Source organism: Helobdella robusta, assembly GCF_000326865.2.
Source record: "Helobdella robusta unplaced genomic scaffold HELROscaffold_2, whole genome shotgun sequence".
NCBI lineage: Eukaryota > Metazoa > Annelida > Clitellata > Rhynchobdellida > Glossiphoniidae > Helobdella > Helobdella robusta.
This window is the reverse complement of record NW_008704083.1, coordinates 891,532-916,345: the sequence shown is the minus strand read 5'-3', so window position 1 is coordinate 916,345 and position 24,814 is coordinate 891,532. Positions and strand designations below refer to the sequence as shown.

Below are 24,814 nucleotides of genomic sequence, written 5' to 3'. Positions count from 1 at the left end.
AATATTTATTTCGATGTAAGCAGCCGAAATTGTTGGTCAAACGTAATGAATTGCGAGGGAATAAGAATTAAAATATAACATTATGATATATCTGCTGATATGAAAGTGCTTCCAAGTCTATACTTCATGGGATTTGCTCTTGTTCATAGAAATCAATGCCAAAAGACACGGTATAATTAATATGCCATGGTTGAATGTTATTTAGAATGTTGCAATCAAATCCATGGTTGGTTAGCTGGGTGGTCGGTCGGCTGGTTGATTGGATGACACATTGGTTCATATTGGTACACTGGCAGAATATTTCACATGATTAACTCATACAAATAATAAATAAAATTGAGCTTATCTATATTCAAACATAAACACTATTCATTAATTAAAAAATCTAATTAATTTATATATAAACATCAATTGATTAATAAAATACAGAAAAACGAATCCTCTTATCAAGGGAATGTGAACAAAATCACGTACACACTTCGAGTAATATGGCATATATATATATATATATATATATATATAGCATAAATATATATAATATTCATATAATGTGAGACATTCGTGACACACACGTAAACATTTATTATATAAACAATACGCCTATGCACGTATAACCTAACCTAACTACCTCTAATTTATTTAGTTTAATTACTTGAGAATTTTTTTCGGTTAGAATCAGTTTATTTTTTGATAAATCAGTAAGTAATTTATGGTTTGATTGCCCTAATTGAGTGATGCATCTTGCAAAAAATCGTCTAGTTTATCATTATAGCACATTTAATCTTGTCGGCTTATTAAAAGGTTACCGAGCCAGTGAGTTAAATCACGTCATGCATGCATGTATTTAAAGATGTTTGTTGAATATATATATATATATATATATATATATAATCATGTATGTATATATATATATATATATAAATATTATACAGATATATATATTTTAGTACATAGGTTTATTATTTTATATACATTGTAAATATATATATTTTATATAAAAGCCAAACAATATATGGCATAAATGTTGAATAAAAAATGCATTAACAGACTTTCATGTTATGTTATATAGTAGGTATATGCAGACAGTCATGCATCAAATAAAATATATAAATATATATAAGTTTGGAAGAACTTAAAGTTGAAACGTGTACAGTACACGGGCTGTTCCTAGTGGTCTGTGGTAAGACCTGGAATGTTAAAAGAGAATTTAAACTTTAAATGAAAGTTAAAATAGGTTATAAAAATCGCGATTTAAATTTCTAATTTATAAACGTTTGTTAATTAAATTTTAGTCCTGTCTGCTTCATTTTTGCAGAGGTAGAAGTTTAAGTTTATAATTTCGTTGAAATTTAATCACCGTCATCGTCATGGAAGTCGGAAAATTAGTGTCAAATAGTGTCTTGTTAGTTGCGGTTGTCGTTGTCATCATTAACATATTTTTTTCTGGAGGTTTGGTGCGTGCCGATTTCTTCTCGGCCATTTCAGAACTTGAAAATGTCCTGCAGATGGAAAATGAAGTCGCCCATGATTTGAGGAGTTATGTGAAGAGTGAGGAGGCCAGGCTGCAGAACCTCAAAAAGTTTTTTTTAGTTTTTTTATATTCAATTTTGATTTGAGTTTATATTTTTGGTTTGCATGAATATTTACATGAATTAGGTAGGTAACAAATAAGAAATAGAAACTTTTTTCTTAGTTTATTTTTATATATTTTTGTTGGCAGCTATTGCACTTTTAAATATTATAAATTCTAGTATAAAAATTTAATGAAATACGACATTTGTAAGTTCAATTGAAAATTATATAAAAACTAAAGTATTTTTAAAATAAATTAAAAATATTTTTGAAAGAATTGCAGATGATTTTGAGAAGCATAGTTTAGAAGCATTGGTTGACCCTGAGAAACACTTGAGCAACCCCATCAATGCCTACCTGCTGGTTAAAAGGTTCACAAAGGAATGGAATGAGCTCCTGGAACAGCAGATCAAGTCTACCTCTCTATCTGGTTGTCATTTTGATTTGAAATTTTGAAAAAAAAAAATCTTTCAAAAATATTTTAATTTCATAATTGTTATAATTTTTGCAATGAGTTATTCTATTTCAATTTGAATGAGCTGGTAACTTATTTTGCTGTATAGTGTTAAAAATATTTTATTTTTCGATTTTATCATGCAACAAAACTTATCTCATTCATTGGCAACACTCAGTATTTGATGCTTTTTACATGGCAACTTTAAAAAACTAGATTAAAATTGACACTGAGTTTTTGAGACATGCTTCATTTAATGTTTCCATATTTTTCCTATAGGAAACTCCTAAAACAAACCAAAACAACTTATTGAATTTTATTTTTCAAAACAGCCGAACATTAAAAACCAATTCAAACCACACAGAATTCTTGAAGAGTCTGTCCACAAAAACAAGTCGTTTCCCAACGGAGGATGATTTACAAGGGGCTGCTTATGCCCTTATGAGGCTGCAGGACACCTATGCCCTTCCTTCTAGCAAGTTGGTCAAGGGTGACCTCCAAGGCATCCAGGATTCTGTTCACATGACTGGTTGGTTCTTATCCGTTGTCAGGGCTGTTACTTTAAATGAATCTTTAGTACATAACACATGAACAGTTAATAAAGATTAAAAACATATTTTATATTCAGATTTTAAATCATTTTTCTTCAAATTAGAAAAAATTGTCATCATTTTGAATTTATTAATGACCAAACAGCCCAGGATTGCTTCATGCTTGGTTCAATTGCATACAAGGGGAATGATTTCTACCATACGATCATCTGGATGTCTGAAGCATTGAGGATGTCCAAGGATGACCCCTCCATTGATAACTCTACTTTGTTGGACTATTTGGCTTACTCTTATTATATGGTCTGTCTGTCTGTCTGGCTGACTGGCTGGCTGGTCATCTGTTTGTCTGTTTGTTTGGTTGCATGTTTGTCTGTCTGGTTGTCTGTCTGTTTTTTTAATTGTTTGTCCGTTTGCATGTTAGTTTGTCTGATTGCCTGTTTGTTTTTTTTTAATTAAATGGTAATTTAAAAAAATGAATAGATGTGACAGTATAAAAATTAAATGGTGTTACATTTTTTATAATTAATCCAACAGCAAGGTAACACAAAAAAGGCTTTGAACTTGACCAAAGAATGGCTTCTGATTGGTCAGCAAAGTTTAATTTCATTGGCTATCAATTTTTCTTTACAATTTCTTCTTGTGTCACAATGATTTTATATTTTTTTTTTACAAAATTTTAATGTTCTAGTTAAAATCATTAACCGTTTTCCGCTATCTAATTAACTTTTACGAATCGTTCAACATTATAATGAAAAAATTTAACTTCAAGTTGAATCTCTAACGAGATTAACAACAACAACCAACCATCATTAAAAAATTTCACACTGAATTCGAAAACTTATTCCCAGACCCAAACCACATACGTGCCCAAAATAACCTAAGATTCTATGAGCAGTTGATTTTAGAGCAAGAAAGTCGAGCTCGTTCAAGAGGCGAACAGCAAACACACTATGACGAGAATAGTAATCCCAGACCGATGGATGCTTACAAGTTAGTTTGGGATTGGAAGGATACTGATTGGGATAGATGGATTTGTGTGTGTAGATGTGCCCGTGTGTGTAGGTGTGAATTAATGTTTTTGCCTTTCTTTTTATTTCAGGTTGTCATCCGACTTTCAAAATTACGAAAAATTATGCAGAGGTGAAAAGACTCAGGTTAATAATAATAATATCAATGATTATAATTAATAAATAAATGAATAAATAAATAAATAGTTATAAATAATAAATAAAAAATTCATTAACCCAGTCCTTATACAACGAGCATCTGTTAACATGTCAATATAGAAGGCACCATCCATTCCTATACATCAATCCAATCAAAGAGGAACAAGTTAACTGGGAGCCAAGGATGTTCCTCTTCCATGACGTCATGACGGACGGACAAATCGCCCGGATCAAGAAGATTGGAAAACCTAAAGTTAGGGATTGATTGATTGATTGGTTGGCTGGTTGGTTGAAAAACAACGTGTGTTCAATTTCGATCATTTTTCTTTTTCTATTTTTAACTTTCAAAATCGTTACCAAAAAATATTTATATATTTCTAAAAATATTTTTACCGCTAGCTCGGAAGATCTGTGGTGTACCATAAGAGTAACAGCCAGGTGACTACACCACAAGATTATAGAATCAGTAAGAGGTATGTTTTTGTTGGTTTGTTTATGCTGTTGATTTGTTCACTGTTGAATCCACTGAATCACATCAGGATGAACACAATATTATACCGTACCATCAGTTAATAATAAAGCAGTCAATCAATCAACCAACCATTCAATCAATCAATCAATCAACCATTCCATCAATCAACAAAGTGGATGGTTGAAAGATGAAGATGACAGAGCTGTATACAAGTTCAGCTATATGGCAGGTCTCCTATCAAATCTCACACTTGACACTGTCGAAGATTTGCAGGCTGGTTGACTGGTTTTTGATTGATTGATTGATTGATTGATTGATTGATTGATTGATTGATTGATTGATTGATTGATTGATTGATTGATTGATTGATTGATGTGTGCGTGCACGTGTGCTTGTGTTTGTTTACCTGTGTGTCTGTTTGTCTTTCTGTAGGTTACAATGATGGTATTTGTGACTATGAATTACGATAGTGATGCTGTATGTGTTTGTTTGTCAGAAACATCGTCTAATTGAAAACATTCTTTGTACTAATAACGTGTCACACACACACGCACGCACGCACGCGCACATACATACAGGCACATGCACGTACACACACACATCATTACACTCATGTTTTATCTTTTACTAGCATTCGACATTTTGACTAACACATACACATACGTACACACACAAAATTTTTGTTAATTAACTTTGAGACATTATGTTGTTAACAAAGGAAAAACTAAATTTATTACGATCTTTTTATTACAGATTTGTTTTTATTAATTTTTATTATCCGATCTTTTTACTACATAATTTTTGGGAAAGAATGATTTATTAGTTTATAAACAAAATACGGAATAATAGGCATGACATGAACAAAACAAAGAGAAATGAGATCACCTCAAAGTCATTTCCTCAAAGAAAATAAAATTTTACGAGTTCTTTCAACAATTCATAAACTTAATAACAGGGCTTTGTATTCACATAAGGCATATTTAATTAACTTTGCAAAGTCACTTTGTGAATTATGGAGAATACTTGAATTTAATTTAGATAGCTTTGTTTGATTGGCAAAGGAATTAATGGTTTGTATATATAGATAGAATCGTTAGTTTAATTTTAAGTTAATTGTAGTTTATAATTTTCGGTTTAGTTTCAAACAAAATCTAAATGGCTGAAGAAATTTATTGCATTTGTCGGAGTTCCGACGTGTCTAGGTTCATGATTAGTTGCGAGGCGTGTGATGTTTGGTATCACGGAGATTGCATCGGTCTAAGCGTTGATGAAGCTCAAAAGTTCACGCGCTGGTTCTGCAACTTTTGTTTAGAGTCAAATCCAACTTTGAAAATCTTGTACAAGAAAAATCTTTCATTAAAACGTTCTTACGATGAATCAAAATCTCGCGAGAACAGCGGTGATGACGATGATAAATATGGTAGAAAGAGGACCAAACGTGATAACGAATTCACACAGCAGAAGCAAATTAAAAAGCAGGAGGAGAAGAATTTAAAGAGAAAGAGATCACCATCTGACACGTGTGGTTCTTGCAAGGCGTGCTTGAGAAAGGGAGACTGTGCCAAATGTCACGTCTGCATGGAAGCGAAGAAATTCGGCCGAGCCAACAAATTGCAACAGAAATGTAGAAAGAGACAGTGCCTGAATCAGGAAATATCTACATTGGTGATTAGTGATCAACTTGATGATGAATGCAAAAAAGAGAATATTTATCAAATTAACAAGTCCAGTGAACCTGTTAAGAAAGATGTCGCACTAGATTTATCAAAGACTTCACTGGAGCCAAGCGGCAAAGTCATTCATCAACAACGGGTACAACCACAGCAACAACCACAGCAACAACAAAAACATCATCGCAAACGCATGCAAAGCACTGAGGACGATCGTGTCAGAAATTCTCAACCTAATAAAGACAAAAATTCTTCCTCAAAGTTACCATCTACTGAACAGCAGCAGCAACATGCAGCCAACTACCTACCATACAAATATTATGACGAAGATGGACCGAGACAGTGTTTGGGGCCAGGTTGCGTGGAGGCATCGAGGCAGGGTTCCAAATACTGCTCAGATAACTGTGGCATGAAACTTGCAACTAAAAGAATAACCGAGATTTTGCCACACCGAATGCACGATTGGAAGTCAACTGCCTGCCTGGCCGAACAGAACGACATGAAACATTTGGAGCAGATTAGACAGAAACAACTTCAGGTGAAAGAGAAGTTGTTAGAGGCGGAACAGAAGCGCAAACAATTGGATGAAATCATTATGATGGGGAAAAGTGGAACTGTATCGAACGCTAGCGAAAAGGATCGAGATAACAGTGATTCTCGTCTTAACATATTTTGCGTCACTTGTGGACAGCAGGTGCTTCAGAAAGGTGCTCTCAGGCACATGGAGAAATGTTTCAATAAGTTTGACAGTCAGATATCATGTGGCTCAGCATATAAGAGTCTCGTCGAGGGAGACTCCGTGATTTGCGACGTGTACAACCCCCGACGGAATCTCTACTGCAAGAAATTGAAAGTCCTGTGCTCCGAACACACCAAGGAACCAAAGGTGCCGGACAACGAGGTGTGTGGATGTTCGCTGGTCGTCAACACCTTCGAAACAAGCGGAACGTACTGCCGGGTTTCGAAAAATAAATGTCAGAAGCATCATTGCTGGGAGAAGTTGTGGAAGGCGCAGGCGGACATGGAAAGGTTGAGGCAGTGGGGGCTGTTGAATGAGTTGCTCGCAGAGGAAGGCCAGGTGGTGGCAAACATGAAAAATCGGGCCGGAGTGTTGGCCCTCATCTTGCACCAGACCACCGATCACCATCCGGAGACGTCCATGCTGCCTGCCAAGAAGTCTCAGTACTGAAAAGATTGCAAGAGCAAGCATACTGTCAACTTGGATCAAAATCAATCAATCAATCAATCAATCAATCAGGTTATAAAGCACTATTTCCGCGATGTTCCTGTCAAACTTTAGTCATTATATCGTATATAGCATCTTCTGTTTTTTTTTATTTGCACACACTCGGAACGTTTTTTTAATCTATTCAACTGAATACATTAACACTGATTGACAATAAAAATATGATTTTAAATATGACATCAAGGTGTTGAACTATGGCATTGGCGGGCATTACGAGCCTCATTATGACTTTGCTACTGTGAGAAAATATTTTATTTAAATTATTAACTTTTTAAATATTGTAAAACACTATTCTATCTATATTATTATTAATATTAGCTTTTTTATCATTAAACTGAAAAATTGTTTTATCATTATTCATCAAAATTATATTATTTAATAATTAATTAACAAATTATATTATTTCGTTTTTGTTTTCATAAATTCTTATAGAGCAGAGAGTTAGATACATTTGAGAAGGCCATTGGGAACAGGATTGCTACGTTCATTTGCTACGTCAGTGATGTTTCAATTCTTACGTTTTTTAAGCTTTGTACAAATTTTCAAATTGGTTGAGAGAGAGAGAGAAAAGAGAAATATTGATAAATAGAGAAAGATAGCGAGAGAGAGAGAGAGAGAGAGAGAGAGAGAGAGAGAGAGAGAGGAGATAAATAAAGATTAAGTTAAGAAAAAAGATCAAATAGTCATCTGTCAGTATCTATATGGAAATGTTCACATCATTAACGCCATCAGGTCTTAATATCAAATTTGTCATCCTTACTCATGATTATCACGATCATTATTATCATCGTCGTTACTATGACCATCGTCGTCACGTCATCATCATCATCTTTATGTCATCATTAACGTCGTCATCATCGTCATCGTTATTACGTCATCGTTGACATCCTTATGACGTCATCTCAGTTGTCAGACGTGCAGGCAGGTGGTGCCACTGTCTTCCCTGGTATCGGGGTCAGTTTCTGGCCTAGAAAAGTTAGGGAAACTTATTTATTTATTAATTCTCTCAAACATTTATTTTTTTTTTTTCGTCCAATCTCTTAATCATTTTTTTATTCATTAATTCATGTACTCAGTCGTGATTAATTCTTTCGTTCATTCATTCATTCATTCGTTTGTTCGTTTTTTTTGTAATTATTAATCACCTAATTTATTAATTGATTGAATAATTAAATTAGGCTAAGTGCGCCTTCTGGTACAATTTGATGAGAAGCGGAGAGGGTGATATGAGGACCAGACATGCTGCTTGCCCCGTACTATCTGGTATCAAATGGGGTGGGTGTCATTTCATTCATTCATTCACTCTTTCATTTATTTGTTTATTCATTCACTCGTTCATTCACCCTTTCATTTATTCATTCATTCATTCATTTATTCGTGCAAAAATCGTAGCGTGTGGCAACAAATGGTATTTTATTCATGCATTCAATCTTTCTTCTATTGAGTCATTTTTTCACTCAATCATTCACCCACTCACTTATTCATCATCCATTTATTCATTCATTCATTCATTCATTCATTCATTCCCAGCATGCAACAAGTGGTTTCACGAGAGAGGTCAGGAGTTCATCAGACCGTGCACTTTATCGCCATTGGAGTGAAAAGAAAGAAAATGATTCAAATCAAAATTATCACTCATTATTATTTATTATTGTTACAATTTATTATTTTTTTTATTAAATTTTATTTTATTTTTTTCAAATACTTTGAAATCATTTTAATCATTTTTTTATTTTGTTTTTGTTTTTTTGTTGTAGCTAATGGATGAATGATCTTCGTCTTGTTGTCGGTATTGTTTGAATTCTCATTTTTACATGAGATTAGTTTGTCATAATTATTGTTAATATTATTATTATTATTATTTAGTGTATTATTCGTGTTTTCTTTCTATTTAACCTTTGAAGATCATGATCTAAACAGAGTTAGAAAAGAGAGAGTGAGAGATATTAACAATATTTTATTTTTACTTCATTTGTATAGCGCTTCAAAATACTCATTTATTCTACCAATTAATTGTAGAATATACATATACATATAAACGTTTTTTATGCGTTCAATATTAAATTTTTTTTGTTATATATATATATATATATATATATTGCCTAAAAGTATTTACATATATATATATATATATATAACTTTTTCCAAAAATGATATTGCAATTTTTTATAATGTGCTTTTGATAAATAAGTAGACAAATTGATTGATTAATTAATTAATTAATTAATAAACGTGATAGTGAGCTATTATCTTTATTAGTTTTGTCATTTCGCCGTTATCCTGAATAATATCATCATTATTAACGTTACTTTATCATTTTCTTGAAATTTGTTTTTTATTACTTTAGTTGAAATTTATTATGAACGACATATCTTAATGACATTAAGTTGTTTTTTCCTGACTAATTACATTAACACCATAATCTCATTAACTCCCCGTATGACAAATTATAATTATTATGTTATTTTTTATTATGTCTATTTCTATAATTATTATTATTGGTGTTTGATTAGAAAAACAATTTTTATTCGTTTTTTTGTTTTATTGAAATTTTAGTCGCAAAATTATTTTAAGATGGCTGGCTGTTTCACAAGAAAGACATGTTGACCTGGTGCTTTCTAACCATAATTTGTATCTTTTGGAATCGGTCATCTGTTGGAATGACCGGAAAATGCTAGGACCGAAAGATGCTAAATAGAATATGGATAACACCAAGGTCTCCATTCTTTTCTTACTTGGAATAGTTCGCTTTTTTTGTTAACGTTCAAATTGCTTCCACGTTATTAATTGAAATCATAGTACATACATATACATTCAGAATATAAACGATGTAGGTTTAATAATAATTTTGAAAAAGTTCTTAAAATGAAATAAAAATGTCTCGTCTCGAATTGAAAATAAATTCATGTGAAAGTAAAAGTACGCAGAAGAAATAAATTTACGGTCTGACTGTTGAGAATCTGTGGACGTTGGGGTCCGCAGAATCGCTGCCGGTGGCTGTCGCCGTCGCTGAATCTTTCGGTCTTTTTTCCGTGAAAAACATTTTCAAAATAAAGAGTTCCCCCAGACCGACTACAAGAATGATGACAGCCTGAATGATTGAATACGTCTGCACGTGTTCATTCAGAAGATCCGCTTCATTTCGCCCTCTGGCCTCACTCAGACGGTACTTCATCTGGTGCTCCATAATTTTCGTGGCCATCGAATGAATAACCTCCATCGATTCTTCGACCTGCGTGTTGGCGCTGGGTCCCTTTCTACCGCCTTCGACTGCCAGGGGTTTGTGATCTTCTGGTCTGATCTCGAAATACACGATCTTGTGAGTTATCGTTGAGAACTGGTTGCTGAAGCAGAATTTAAACGTCCCCCAAGATATTTGAAACATGATATGATCGTTCGTTTTCCTCACTTGGTTGTAGATCTCTTTACCAGATGGCGATTCAACAAGTACGTCAATATCGTAGTTTCCACCTCTCAAAACTCGAAACTCGAAGATGTACATGCGACTTCCTTCGAAATTTTCGTAGAAGCACATCTCTTCTCTGTCCGGAACCTCGATTGTTAGGCCTGAGTTCTGGTGGCAGGTGACAAATACATGACCAAACTGGATGACGGTTGTTACTAGGATGAAAACCTTGACAGTATTTAGCGATTTCATATCCGTTAATTATTGAAAAAAAGGTGCTTAATCAAATGAATTTAAATTTTTTATAAAAGAATATGCAGTTTAAATTTCGATTATTCTGTCGCACACGAGTTATAAATAAGGATTTCTGATTGAATATATCAAACAAAAATCTATAGACACAAAACTGAAAGATGAATTGAGTTTAACAAATTCAGATAAATAAACGAACTAAAACACGCATCGATCAGTATGAACGCAAGTATTTACGTACACAATTTTCGTTAAAATACATCATGTATATTTTTATTTTATACTTTTATAAAATTTATAATTTTATTAAAATCTATTAGTTGGATTTAGTTTGAAAACTACTTACATACATACATGCCCAGAGCTCATGATGTTATCACACATATATACATACAATATTAATACATAATACACATATACATATATTGTATATACACATAAACATACAATACTAATACATAATACACATATACATATATTGTATATACAAATAAACATACAATATTAATACATAATACACATATACATATATTGTATATACACATATATACATACAATATTAATACATAATACACGCATACATATATTGTATATACATATAAACATACAATACTAATACATAATACACATATACATATATTGTATATACAAATAAACATACAATATTAATACACAATGCACATATACATAAATTATTAATACAACATAAAGTCATATTAATAATACACAATACCTATATTAATACAAACATCATCAATTCTCATACAAAAATGTAAACGTGTACAATGCAATGGTACGTATGTGGTATCTCTAAAAAAATAATAATGACAATGACGTGTATACGTAAACAGATACACGTGTATATATGCAATACACACATACAAAAAGACAAAGACATACACACACACACACACACACACACACATAATGTATATATCCACACATAAATTTAAATCCAATATATATATATATATATATATATATATATATATATATATATATATATATATATATATATATATATGAGATTGGATATGTAGAGGCTTACTTGATTGTTGGTAACAGATTTTCTTGAAATCACTACCATATAGTCACATCATCGTCACCGTCATCACCATCACCATCACATATTTTCATCGCCAGCGCAATTCTTATCTCTATCTAACCATCATCATTGCCATATTACTCTTACAAATCAATATTTAAAATTAAATTGACAAATAAGCTCATATATTTTGGGTATGAATGGGACAAACACAAGTAGGTATAATGTATGAACAAACACATTTTCTATAAAAAATTGTTTTGAAATTTACCTACATGTTTAATAAATTAAATATATGGTGGAATTATAATATAATGCAGGAGTGGGAAAACATTCGGCTACGAGGGCCGCATTGAGTCCTATTTTACCTTTGAAGGGCCGCATATGTACTTAAATAGCCAACTTTTTAGACTTCGGGGAGAATATTTCCCTAGTTTACCCACCCCTGATAATGTATTTGATCGGCGAATAACAATAGAAAAATGAATTGAATATCCTACCAAACAAGACAATTATTTTTTACTTTTCAAGTTTTTTTTGTGTAAAAAAATCAAACTGAAATATGTAAATACTATTGGCAAAAATTTATAAATTGTACAAACACGTAGTAGATAGGCAGATTCAATAGAATAGATAATAAAGGATAATGTAATTCGTTTTCTTTGAGAATAATAATAGACAGAAAATTCAACACGAGACACTAAACCATATAATTACGTCAATTAGAATAATATACGTTAGTAATAATAATAACAAGATATAATAATAATAAAATAATAATTAGAATCATTATTATTATTATTGAAAAAATATTGTTAAAAAGTTAAAACAAATGAAAAAGAAGAAAAATATACAAGTTGAATCAATCTAAATCGTTTAAATACGTCCGGCTGATTCTTTTACAAATGTAAGAGTCTACCGGTGGATATGAAGGTTTCTGAAAAAAATTTAAAAATTAATTCAAATACAACATTCTAGTCAATGTTATTGAATATTAATGATTCAAATTAGATCTAGATTTGATAAAAAAATAGTTTAATTCATATAATATTGTAAGTTTATATAATAAATTGAGGTTTTATCAAGGTCTGGCTTATAAATGAAATAATTTTATTAAAAAAGCGCTACACAACCGATTATAATTGTCGTTGTTTACTTTTAACGTAGCTAATTTTTCGAAATTAAATTTTCAGTTGAATTTTCGTTTGTTTTTCTAATATTTCTGATTCAAATTTATGACTTTTTAATTTGATTTATAATAGCTACGCCATGTTCTCGAAACTTATTGGAAATATATTTCCTACCACAAAGTTCTATTTTAAATGGCCCATTTCATTTTCCACATTTATGATCTTCGTGATCATGATCCTCATCATCATGTTTGATTCTCTTAAAATCGTAGAGGGTTGCAGCAGTAGAAAGGTTCTGGAAGACACCATTACCGAAAGACCGGGATCCAAGCCTACGGAACAACCAAAGCCAGCAGTCGAGCAGCCTCAGTGCAAACCGTACACGGGTGACTCAATCAACCCAGTGGCTGGTTTGACAACAAATGAATGGCGAACCAGATACAAAATGGCAATGTTACTGGGTGGATCGGCCGATGCTATTGGTTACTACCGAGGCCGTTGGGAATTTCAATTAAAAGGACAGATCATTCATGATGAAGTGAAAGCAAAGGGAGGCATAAAATCACTTAACGTTTCAAAGCCAAATTGGACGTTGTCTGACGATACGATCATGCACCTGGCCACCGGGGAGGCCATCACAGAGTACATCAAAACTTCGGCAAATGATTTGGAGAAGCTCTACATAACAATAGCCAAGCACTATATTAAATGCATGCTCGATATGGTAGATAGAGCTCCAGGAACCACCACCATGAAGACAGTTGCAATGTTGGATGCAAATGATCCTAAGGGTTACATAATCCCATTTGATGACCGTGGAGGGGGATGTGGTGGGGCCATGAGGTCCATGTGCATCGGACTCTTGTATCCCGATCCGAAACAACTAGATTTGTTAATAGCAGTCAGCATAGAATCAGGACGTATGACGCACAACCACCCTACTGGATTTTTAGGATCTTTGACATCTGCTTTGTTCACCCACTACGCCATACAAGGTAAGCCTGTTCATATGTGGGGGGCTGGACTGATGGAGACCCTGGACAAGGCCTGGCAGTATGTCAACAAAGTTGGAAGAGATGTTGAAAAGAATAAGGGAGCATGGAGTTATTTTCGTGATTCATGGAGTCGCTATCTGAAGATCCGTTGCCTGGAAGGTGGCACACAGCCTCTCTTCCCGTCTCCATACGGTGTCAGAGAAAGAGATAAATTCTACAAGGAGATAAGTTTTGATGGATGGGGTGGAGCCTCAGGACACGATGCACCGATGATCGCCTACGACGCATTCGTGGGTGCAGGGAACAGCTGGGAGGAGTTGGCCAACAGGGCATTCTTTCACGGCGGGGACAGTGACAGCACGGCCATCATCGCTGCCACCTGGTTCGCAATCTCATACGGCCACAAAGATGTACCCGTCAACAACTACCAGTACCTCGAGTACAGGGATCGACTCGAAACCGTTGGGGAGGAAATATTTAATTACGTTGAGAAATATTTTAACGAACCTAAAATGTAATGGCATTGGTGACTATTCATTTTATGTGCTGTGGACAGGCTATGAATTTGCGACAGTCAGTCATTTCTCACTAACTATTATACTTGTGTTTTGATTGAATCATCAGCTGTATTTGCATTGTTATTACTAATCATATCTGACAGTATTAGAGTGCCATCATTTCGCATTTTCATCAGAGTTACCGTATTCACCGTTCGTCAACTATTCGCGATAGCATTTAGGTTACAGTTTCGTAAATTTTACATACAAAAACATAAATACAAAAGCGTACAAACGAACGAACAAACACGCAAACAAACAAACAATCAAATATACAAACAAACATACATACGTACATACATACAAACCTTAGTTTTAGTAGAAGTAGCGGTAGAATTTTTCGTCGTCGGTACGTACCTATTCATGTACTCTCTTACGTCCCATCTTAGCTGTCTGTGTTGCTTCTCCCCTGGCACTAAATTCTCCGCCCAGTATCTTTTGTATTCTTGATACCTGGAAGTATTATTATAACAGTATTACATTTAATCATAATAAAATTAAGGATATTTATGCTTGAATAATGGTTAACTATAACCGTATTACGAATAATTATTCATAATATAATAAATTATAACGGTATTAATTAAATTATAATATACAAAGTGTTTGATTATAGATATTTATTTGATTTTATTGATTTATCGAATTTTTTAATTATTTTCATGAAAATTAAATGTTATTTTTGTTTAAACTTCAAAAGACAGGGTAATAACAATAGTTAATAATACTCATTCATTCATTCATTCATTCATACATACATACATTCATTTATTAATTAATTCATTCATACATACATTCATTTATTCATTCATACACTCATTTCTTTATGTATTAAAACCTTTTCACAGGGTCACATTTGTTGGCCAATTTTGTTAACTGTTCTGAAGGAACATGCCTTATAACTGCAAAGTGTGTATGTGTGTGAGTGTCTGTCTGTGTGTGTGTGTGAGTCTGTCTGGTGTTTGCGTGTGTGCAGAACCCTGTTCATTTCAATTGTTTGAAAATTGAATTAAATAGACGTATTGAATTGCAGTTGGCCTATAAAAATGATTGTTTTATTTTTTTATAATTTAATTTAGAGCTTAATTTTTGCTTCTAGAACTTAATGAACAATTTAAATAATATATATATATATATAACATTTATATATATATATATATATATATATATATAAATGTTATTTATTTTACATTATCTCATTTCATTTAAGATTATAATCAATAAATTTCAAAAAAGGCTTGTTCATTAGTTAGTTTTATTTAATGAGCAAACTTAAAAATCTATAAAAAAATGTTTTCTCCAGTGATTTTTCACCTGAAGATGGTGCATATTCGTGACTCGAGTTCGGTGCCTGTTATATTTTATTTCGGTTATTAATTTTGAAAATTATCAAGAAAATTATTATGATTATTAAGAGATATTATATAAAAATGAGAAGTAAAAAATTGTGGCTATTTGTCCGATTGTAACGAATGGCTCTTCTACTGGACGACCATCAATCCATGTTAAAATAAAATTAGGAATGATATAATAAATAGTCAAAGGATAAATTTATTTATTGCATAGAATAATAAAGATCGTTAGAGCTAATTAGAATTAGAGTCATAATTCTGGTTATAAATTGCTTTAATAAAGTACTGGGTCAAAGGATTGAGTTATTTGTGATCATTTTTTGAAAGAGTTTAACATGAAAAATAAAACAATGTGAATGAGATAATCATATTTAAATACATTTAAATTATAAATAAACAAATAAATAATAAATTAAATTAAAAAAATAATTTTTTTTTTATAAAACTCTCTAACACTTTTATTTCTATAGCTCCTAGTACTACTACTGCCTGTATATTCACTGGTGGTTATGGAAGAATCATCTAGAAATAATTGAAAGATAATTACGAATGAATAGAAATTGTATTTGTTAATTGTAAATGTAATATAAAAATATAAATAAATGGCTTAAGAAGAATATTAAAAAGATTAAATATATAAAAATATAAATGAAATAAATAATTAATACATCCATACACACACAGACACACACACATACACACACACACAGACAGACACACATACACACGAGCAAAGTAAAACACAAAAACCATATAGTACCGGTTGCAAATGATTCTTCAATATGAGATTGTCCATTAATTTTTCTAAGCACTTTTCTCTTTATAACCAACCCAGCAGTACTACTGCCACTTACTGTACTACATGTACTCACCCTAGTACTGTTACTTCTTACTGACCCGTCGTCATAATTATCACCATAACTGTCATCACCGTCATCGTCATTGTTGAAATTCTTGTCGTAGAGTTGGTTTGATTTGGGATGTTGTCGCTGAATGTGTGGTTGGTGCTGTGGAAAACAAACTACATTATTTACATTTATTTACTAATTAATTTAATTATTTTTATATTCATTAAAGTTGTAGAACTGTCCCATTTATATTATTTTAATTTAGATAAATGGCAACATTATTACTGCTTATTATTAAAAAAACTAAATTTTTTAATATTTAATATGAAATAACAGTTCAAATTTAAAATAAGAAGGTTGCATTGAGATTTTTGGAAAAAATTTATTCTGAATAAATTATAACTAACAATATTTCTTGGATGCACTAAAAGAGGGACATTGGGATTGAGATTTTCTAATTTTAAATATTTATAAAAATTATTTTGCAATAATAATTCATTTATAATTTATAAATAACAAAAATTACACAAAAATTATGAATAATTTATTATATTAATATCAATTACGTCATTATATAATTATTTCATACTTATTGAGAAAATTTGAAAAGTTCTCATTACCCTTGGATAAATCAGCGTCAGATTGACTGATTGACGGAGGTGGGGTCAAATATTTCTGCTCCCTAATCAACTGATCCAAATCTTAAAAATATTTTTATTTTAATTATATACTATATTTTATTTTTATATTCTATATATATATATTTCATCATTTTATGAATTTGAATATAAAAAAGAAAAAAGGAAAGATGACAAAATTAACATAATTATATTGCCAAAACATGAAATGTTACCAATCTAACACTAATCAATTCTTTATTTTTTTATTTTATATTACTAATTTATAAAACAAAAATTTAGTTAAATTAAAAAAAATTAATTAAAAAAATATGAAATGAAACCTTTTTTAAATTGTAAAATTTTCTCTCTTGGAACGCCGATATATCCTAATTTTTTTAACTCTTCACAAATCTCATCTTCCGTAAAATCAAAATCGCTCATGATTTTGTTAGAAACTAATTTAAAAACCTAATTTTTTTCCTAAAAACCCGGACGTAAAATTCAACTCAACAAGTTTAAGCACGGCTCGAGATTGCTTGTTTACGAAAAACAGGAATGTGCTCATTATTTGTAAAAATTTCGTCCATAAAACATTTTCGGTACCTTGTCAAAACATCGTAATTTCAAATTAACGTTAATCGCGAATGTAGTCAATAACCCGTTTGAACTAACGAAAGTTATTCACTTTTTAAATTTAAAAAATGATTCAACAATTAATCACATATTATAAACTAAATTATGTTTTAACTATTTTAAAGTGTGAAAAAGGAGTTTTTTGCTCTAATGCCCAGATAATAAATAGCTTGGTGTATAAATTTCTTAACTTCTGCATGCCTTAATAAATATATATTACACTTCATCCATTTTTCGATAAAGAGTAATGTATATGTACATCACACCCGCACGCACACCCACAATAATTAATTTTGTTTCACCATTACTTTGCATGTAACATATGTCAATCGAGTGTTATTTGTCAGTTGTGTTGCAGATGTTTTGAAACAGAAGCTAGAAAGTTAAGCGGCTGGTAGTATTAGTAGTAATAGTAGAAGTAGTAGTAGCAGCAGCAGTAACAGTTAGTAATAATTGTAAAAGTATCTTAAAAAAATGAAATAGTGTCATTGATAACATAAAATACTATCAGCAGTTGATAAATCAGTATTTGTAGTAGTAGCAATAGTAGTAGTAATAATAGCAGTAATTATAGTAGTAACAGTAGTAGTAGTAGTATTAGTAGTAGCAGCAGTAGTACTAAGTAGCGGAAGAAGTAGCAGCCAAAACGATATTTTATCAACTTTCAGCATTTTAATTAATATTTTACAAATAAAAAAAGACAGATAGATTAAATAAAATCACAACTAAAAATTAAACAACAGAAAAAGGTTTTATTTAAAATGTTATTTACAATAATTAAAGATGTTTATCAAAAAAAAAAATTGGATGAATAAATAAGAAAATGAAAAATTAATCAATTTAAATAATAAAAATAATAATACAGTGCCATTTTATAGGTAGTCATCGTCGTCGTCATCTTCGTCATCTTGAAATAAATAATTCTTTCTACCTGTTTAATTAATAACCAAAATAAATCGAATCCATTAAAAAAGAAATATGTTTAAATATTAGTTTAAATAAAATTGCCAAAACAAATTCCAATCATCATCTCATTATCTTCATAACAATAACAGCAAACAAACAAATAACAATAAATATATAGACAGATAGATAGATATATAGATAGATAGATTGATACCTTTATGATTGTTATGAGCATATTCGCGCAGGTATCCGTTCTGAGTATTCATGGAATTGAAGTAGAGGTATTTCTTCGTCGGCCAGAGCAAGTGCATCGTGATACAATAAGATACAAAGTCAGCTGAGCTGCATAAACCTGCAAATAAACACACACACATTTTAGACACATATTCACACACACACACACACAAATAAACAAACACACATAAGGAGAGAGAAGTAGAGGGATAGAGAAAGAGAGAGATAAGGACATACACACATACATACACGCATAAACAAGCGCGTGCAAACTGACTTTGGATAGTTTTGAACCTCCAAAATGTGGATATATTCGATCCAATGATGGCAACAATTGGAAGGTAGATGAACCAGACCATGAAACCGGCACCAAAATGGAGGTAGACTCTGACGTGTTGATGACGAAATAAAGATGATGAGATCACATCAGGATGATGTATGAATGATATGATGATGTCATCATGATGTGCTGATGTGATTAGAAAGTAATAATGACGTAATAATGCAAGTTGAATCAATTGACCCACCAATAACATTACCGCAGACTTAGCTAAATTAAGAAAACAGCCAGAAAACCAACCAATCGACAAATCAGTTAGCAAGTATCAATCAAATCAACCAATCAATAAACAAACCTAAGCCAACCAGTCAATAAACAAGCCCAACCAACCAATCAATGAACAAGCCCCACAGACCAATAATCAAACAAACCTGGACTTAATGAATCCATGGTCTTCTAGAAACGTTGTTCTCAGCTCATACAAAAACCACAGCATAATGATGATCCTGAATGTTAGGATCAGGAAGCCAGGCCATGTCTGCCACTCATCAACATCACTTATGAACTGTACCTCTAACTGTGTGTATGTGTGGCGTGTGTATGTATGTGTGGCGTGTGTATGTATGTGTGGCGTGTGTATGTAAGAACGTATAGATATATATAAGTAGTTAGGTTTGTATGCATGTATATATGTATGTATGTATGTATGTATGTATGTATGTATGTATGTATGTATGTATGTATGTATGTATGTATGTATGTATGAATGTATGTATGTATGTATGTATGTATGCATGCATGCATGTATGTATTTATATTAAAACCAAAACATGATAAGTGACACTGAACCGTCAAACATCAAGTAACAAATGGATTAACACTTTGATTTGTCGTTAATTGCACATGTCTGTATGTATGTGTGTGTGGGTATGTACACAAGTTTGTACACAAGTTTGTACAACAATGAGCAGATGTCTAAAACAGCTGCACACTCTTGCCTTAAAATGAAAAAAATGCAAAAAGTTTCAAACTAATGTTACAAATTAATAATAATGTTATTTACTGCCCTACATTGGTCTGTGGAGCTTGTATGAATGATGAATGAATGATGAATGAATGATGAATGAATGATGAATGAATGATGAATGAATGATGAATGAATGATGAATGAATGATGAATGAATGAATGATGAATGAATGAATGAATGAATGAAGAAAGCCTTCAGCCAGTAAATCAATGAATCAATATTTTTATAAAATCTTCCAATGGCATGTCAAATAGACTAAATTGTTTAATTAAAACTCATTAATAGTCCATGGATCAAATTCACATTTTATGCAATTTATTACCAAAAACAATTTTAAGGGTTAAAAAAATGAGTGAGTGAATGAATTAATGAATGAATGGATAAATAAGCGAATGAATGGATGGATGAATGAATGAATAAATGAATGAATGAATGAAACAATGACAACAGAACAAAATAATCTAACCAGATTCCAGATGAATAGGGCAATATTGGAAGCAGTGTAGGCAAACCAGACGGTAGAAACGAAGAGAATCGTGAATATGGGCAGCCTCTCACAATTGATAGCCATTCCCTTCACAACCAACAGCAAAAGCAGCATGAACAAACTCTGGGCTAGCAGGTCAAAAAACTTTCCTACTGTACTCAAACTGACGACTCCAATCCCGTCCCCGGCAAATTTTGTGTAGTGAACGAAATTAAAAACAATTCCTAAAAACTCGAGAAATAGGCAGAGGAATAATAAAACAGCAACTGTATGCCTTCGTAAGCTAAGAGCATAGGCCTGCACTGGAATGATGAGAATGTAGAGAATGAAGAATGTGAGGTAAATTTCAAAAACATCAAACTGTTCGATCGAGAAGTGGTGCTCAAAGAAATTTGAATTTTTGTCATCGGGGTCTCCATTGACTAACCAGATGTCATAATTGATCAACATAGACGGAGAATTCTTAATGTGGGTCCACTGACACGAAGAGTTGGTTGTGTTGAGACTGCAGGCCACCATACTTATGTACCAATACCTGCAATTAGTGAAAATTCATTTTAGGATAATCTATTTTTAAAGATATCATTACCTAATTTAATTACTTAAATAATAAAATAAAATATTTAGTAGATAATTATTTAATTTTTTTTAGTAATTCAAGCACTGGAAAAGCACCTCGGTTGTTCTTTATCTTGAACCCTGAATGTGAACTGACTGTTGCGAACCATCCTGTCGGCCAGCTCATCCCTACATAGCCCATCCCTTCTGCATGGTATGTACCTTATGAAGTCCTCCTTGCCATTCACGTTGCAATCTTTGTCCCAGGCCAATCTGTTGATCTGAGAAAACATTCTAGAACATGCATCGTGTCTGGGAGATAGCGAGCGATTAGTGAAGAAATTTAGAAAGTATTCACTGTCTAGAACAACTAGCGCAATATCATAATCTTCGTATTTGGTAGCCGTAATGTTGCCGTATATGTAACCCTGAGTCCTGGCTGTTTCATCGTTTTTGTCCGTTTGCTGAAACCCAAATTTCACTAAAAATTTATAAAAATCGGACGTTTTCCACTGGCCTACCAAGCGCAAACCATACACGGCACTTGTGCAGGATATTAAAGATAGGAGAAATAATCTAACAATATTTTTTAAATACATTTTTAAACTGACTAGTTAAAGATCAAAATCTTATTTATCACAAAATCGCAAAATCTAATTTATCCACTAATCCGTTAATTGATAAACTTTGAATCATCTTCATCACACTTTGCGACTTTTGTTGTATTTATAGTTAGCAACGCAACAAAACGTTTGTAACGTCAGTTTCAAAATTAATTTTTAACAATATGGATGGAACACCAAAACAATTTTTTATGTGAGCCATGTACTTCAAAGGTTAGAATACTTGAGACATTTAACAATTACACGTGCATAACTGTAGATAAAATGGAACTTTTTGTTTTTTACATTTAATTGCATAGATTTATTATATACACACCAATTTTTATAAGTTCTCAATTGAAACAATTATTAATACAATTTCTTTTAAAATCAATCAATAAATACGTTACCGTATTTTAAAAACTTTTTTTTAGATAAATTGAAAAAAAAGTAAACTTTAAAATTCTTTCCAAACTTTTCAAAATAAAAGAAATGTAACACGGAATAAATTACTTCCATCGGGTTTATTTCAATGATTTAAACTTCAACTCTCTCAAAAACCCATTACTACATTTGTTGGTTCCACTAGAATTGATTATTCTAACTCACTGCTAGGTTACGAGCTGTTTCATTAGATAGATTTACTGGATGCAACTTTTCATTAAAAATTCGTGTTTTTCTGATTATTTCCTGTTTTTCTTTCTTTCTACCTTTATCAAACGTCAATATAACTAGCTAATAACAGTGATATGGAAAAAACTATTTTGTCTGTGTTAAAATGAATGGCCCTGTTGAAATGTTGTGAAGGATAATTATTTCGTCATTTTTCTAGGAAAAGAATTTTATTTTTTCGATCAAGTAACTTTTTACTCTGATTAATTGATTGATCAAAGACGATAATACTTCATTATTTTTCATTTTATTTATAAAATCAAAGCAAAACATTTAAAAATTCAATCAAATTCACAGCACATACAAGATTGTTTGGAATGAAAATCGGTGTATTTACAACAACAGATAAAACAAATCATAAAGAATTTACAAACAGTAAGTTTTACTCGTTGATATATTACATTTCAGACTAGAGTGACTCGTCATAGGGTTCTCAATTTCGTGAGTTTAACCAAAATTAATAAAAAAATAATAAAATCAAACTTTTTTGAAACTATATAAAACGAAATTGTTTTTAGCGTGATTAATTGTGTTATTAATTTTTTCAAGTCTTTAAAATAAAGTCTATGACTGCATTTTTGTTCAAGCTGAAATGTGTTTTGATTGATCCTTTTCCAACAAACATACAGAGGATTGAACTCATTTCTTCGTCGTACAGAGGTTGAGAGCCGTCTCTTGGCATGGAATGTAGCTAGGAATGGGACTCAACTTTAGGTGCGTGCCGTTCATCATCGCCACGTTGTTATATGCAAATGGGTAACTAAAATTTACGCAGTTGTTAGTATTGAAAAATCTGTACAAATGATTCCGAAGCGCCTCTTGATTTGAAATTTTATTCAACAAAAATTCATTAGGTTTGACATTTTCTGATTTGAAAACTGGTGGGCTACTTTTCAAACTTTTTGATTTTTTAGAGCTTGATTTATTTCCGCAGTTGTTGCTGCTGCCTTTATTGATAGCAGATGAATTTTCATCATCTGATGGTTTGTGCCAGCGTCTGTGTGATGCCAGGTTGGCTGGGCAGTTGAAAACCTTGTCGCACTGCGGACATTTGTATTCAACGTGAACGATCCTCGAGCATCTATGCTGCGCTAACTGGAATGCATCGTCATACTTCTCCTTACATAGACAGCAGATATATTCGCCAATCTTGTTCTCGATTTTTTCCAATTCAGCTTTCGCTTCTGGAGTAACTTCGACGTAATTGAAACAGGAATCTATGTCACCTCTACAGACTGGCGTCACGTCATTGTCATCGTCGTCCACGTCTCTGATGTACGTTCCAGATACTGGAGATATCTTCAACTCATCAACTGATGCCTTCTTCTTCTTATGCCTGCCATTGTTGGCGGTGTTATATTTTCGTTTTTTTGCTCCTTTGTCCGTTTCTTTACTGAAAACTTCTTTTTCTTTGATGGGGCTGTCAGATTTTTGATTCTGCACGGCGTTCACTCTGTCGTTTTTAATTTTCTGAATGTGGGAGAGTAGAATGGAATTGACGCTGGAATCTGGTTTGGAATGATTGATTTTGTCAGATGAACTCCCGATCTCGCAGTTCTGGTGATGGTTGAGCTGGCTCGGAACATGCGAAGAGTTCTTCAGCAATGGAAACGAAGACGGTTGGAAAAAGAATGGATAATATGGAGGAATGTGTGTCGTCTGTGAGAAGAGTTTGTTGTTTTCGTGTAGAAACCTCTGTAGAGGAACATTACGAAGTGCCGCCAGGAACTGGGTGTGACGTAGCAAAGACTCGTAAGAAGCCGAAATAATTTCATTCTTATCGCCACTACTGTTGCATTCTTTGATTTTGCTAAGATCATTAAATGTCGATTGTATAATGGCTGATTCTTTATCGGCGTTTGACTCTTCGGAATCGAGTTCGGTCATAGAGTTTTTAAAATTTTCAGCAGACGTCACTTCGCAAGAGCCAGTCATTTTTTCCTCTTTGATTTCATCCACTTCCATTTTTGGACTGTGGCAATATCCAGAGTCGGGAGAGAAGTGTGATATGCCAAATGGTGGAGTGACTGAAGTTTGTGGTGATGCTACAGTTAAACGTATGCTGTTGTTGTGGACGC

At 32.3% G+C, this 24,814-nt stretch overlaps 5 protein-coding genes across 5 annotated transcripts in view; 2 read left to right on the top strand and 3 right to left on the bottom strand.

Moving 5' to 3' along the window:
- Window positions 1-639: 639 nt before the first annotated feature.
- Window positions 640-9,664, top strand: HELRODRAFT_93833 (hypothetical protein). The gene is made up of 17 exons (XM_009017005.1): window positions 640-782; window positions 1,048-1,579; window positions 1,848-2,002; window positions 2,391-2,555; window positions 2,723-2,877; window positions 3,112-3,163; window positions 3,426-3,567; window positions 3,677-3,732; window positions 3,827-3,996; window positions 4,143-4,216; window positions 4,389-4,488; window positions 7,316-7,369; window positions 7,564-7,626; window positions 8,038-8,106; window positions 8,310-8,406; window positions 8,662-8,970; window positions 8,992-9,664. Exons 2-16 carry the CDS (start codon window positions 1,368-1,370, stop codon window positions 8,730-8,732), a joined length of 1,635 nt encoding a protein of 544 aa, XP_009015253.1. The 5' UTR covers window positions 640-782; window positions 1,048-1,367; the 3' UTR covers window positions 8,733-8,970; window positions 8,992-9,664.
- Window positions 9,665-10,069: 405 nt separating this feature from the next.
- On the bottom strand, window positions 10,070-10,789 carry HELRODRAFT_159966 (hypothetical protein; the record flags this gene model as incomplete). The annotated part of the gene is made up of 1 exon (XM_009017004.1): window positions 10,070-10,789. One exon carries the CDS (start codon window positions 10,787-10,789, stop codon window positions 10,070-10,072), a length of 720 nt encoding a protein of 239 aa, XP_009015252.1.
- Window positions 10,790-13,004: 2,215 nt separating this feature from the next.
- On the top strand, window positions 13,005-14,643 carry HELRODRAFT_184901 (hypothetical protein). The gene has a single exon (XM_009017003.1). The coding sequence runs from the start codon at window positions 13,104-13,106 to the stop codon at window positions 14,475-14,477; it is 1,374 nt and encodes a 457-aa protein (XP_009015251.1). The 5' UTR covers window positions 13,005-13,103; the 3' UTR covers window positions 14,478-14,643.
- A 4,366-nt stretch (window positions 14,644-19,009) lies between these two features.
- On the bottom strand, window positions 19,010-22,061 carry HELRODRAFT_64810 (hypothetical protein; the record flags this gene model as incomplete). The annotated part of the gene is made up of 5 exons (XM_009017002.1): window positions 19,010-19,227; window positions 19,387-19,496; window positions 19,821-19,966; window positions 20,884-21,439; window positions 21,580-22,061. 5 exons carry the CDS (start codon window positions 22,059-22,061, stop codon window positions 19,010-19,012), a joined length of 1,512 nt encoding a protein of 503 aa, XP_009015250.1.
- A 905-nt stretch (window positions 22,062-22,966) lies between these two features.
- HELRODRAFT_188214 (hypothetical protein) overlaps window positions 22,967-24,814 on the bottom strand; it is a gene marked incomplete at its 5' end in the record, with an annotated part of 2,215 nt that continues 367 nt past the window's right edge. Inside the window, one exon of the mRNA XM_009017001.1 lies at window positions 22,967-24,814. This exon is cut by the window's right edge and continues 367 nt beyond it. Within this exon, the coding sequence (XP_009015249.1) occupies window positions 23,376-24,814 (1,439 nt within the window). The 3' untranslated portion in view covers window positions 22,967-23,375.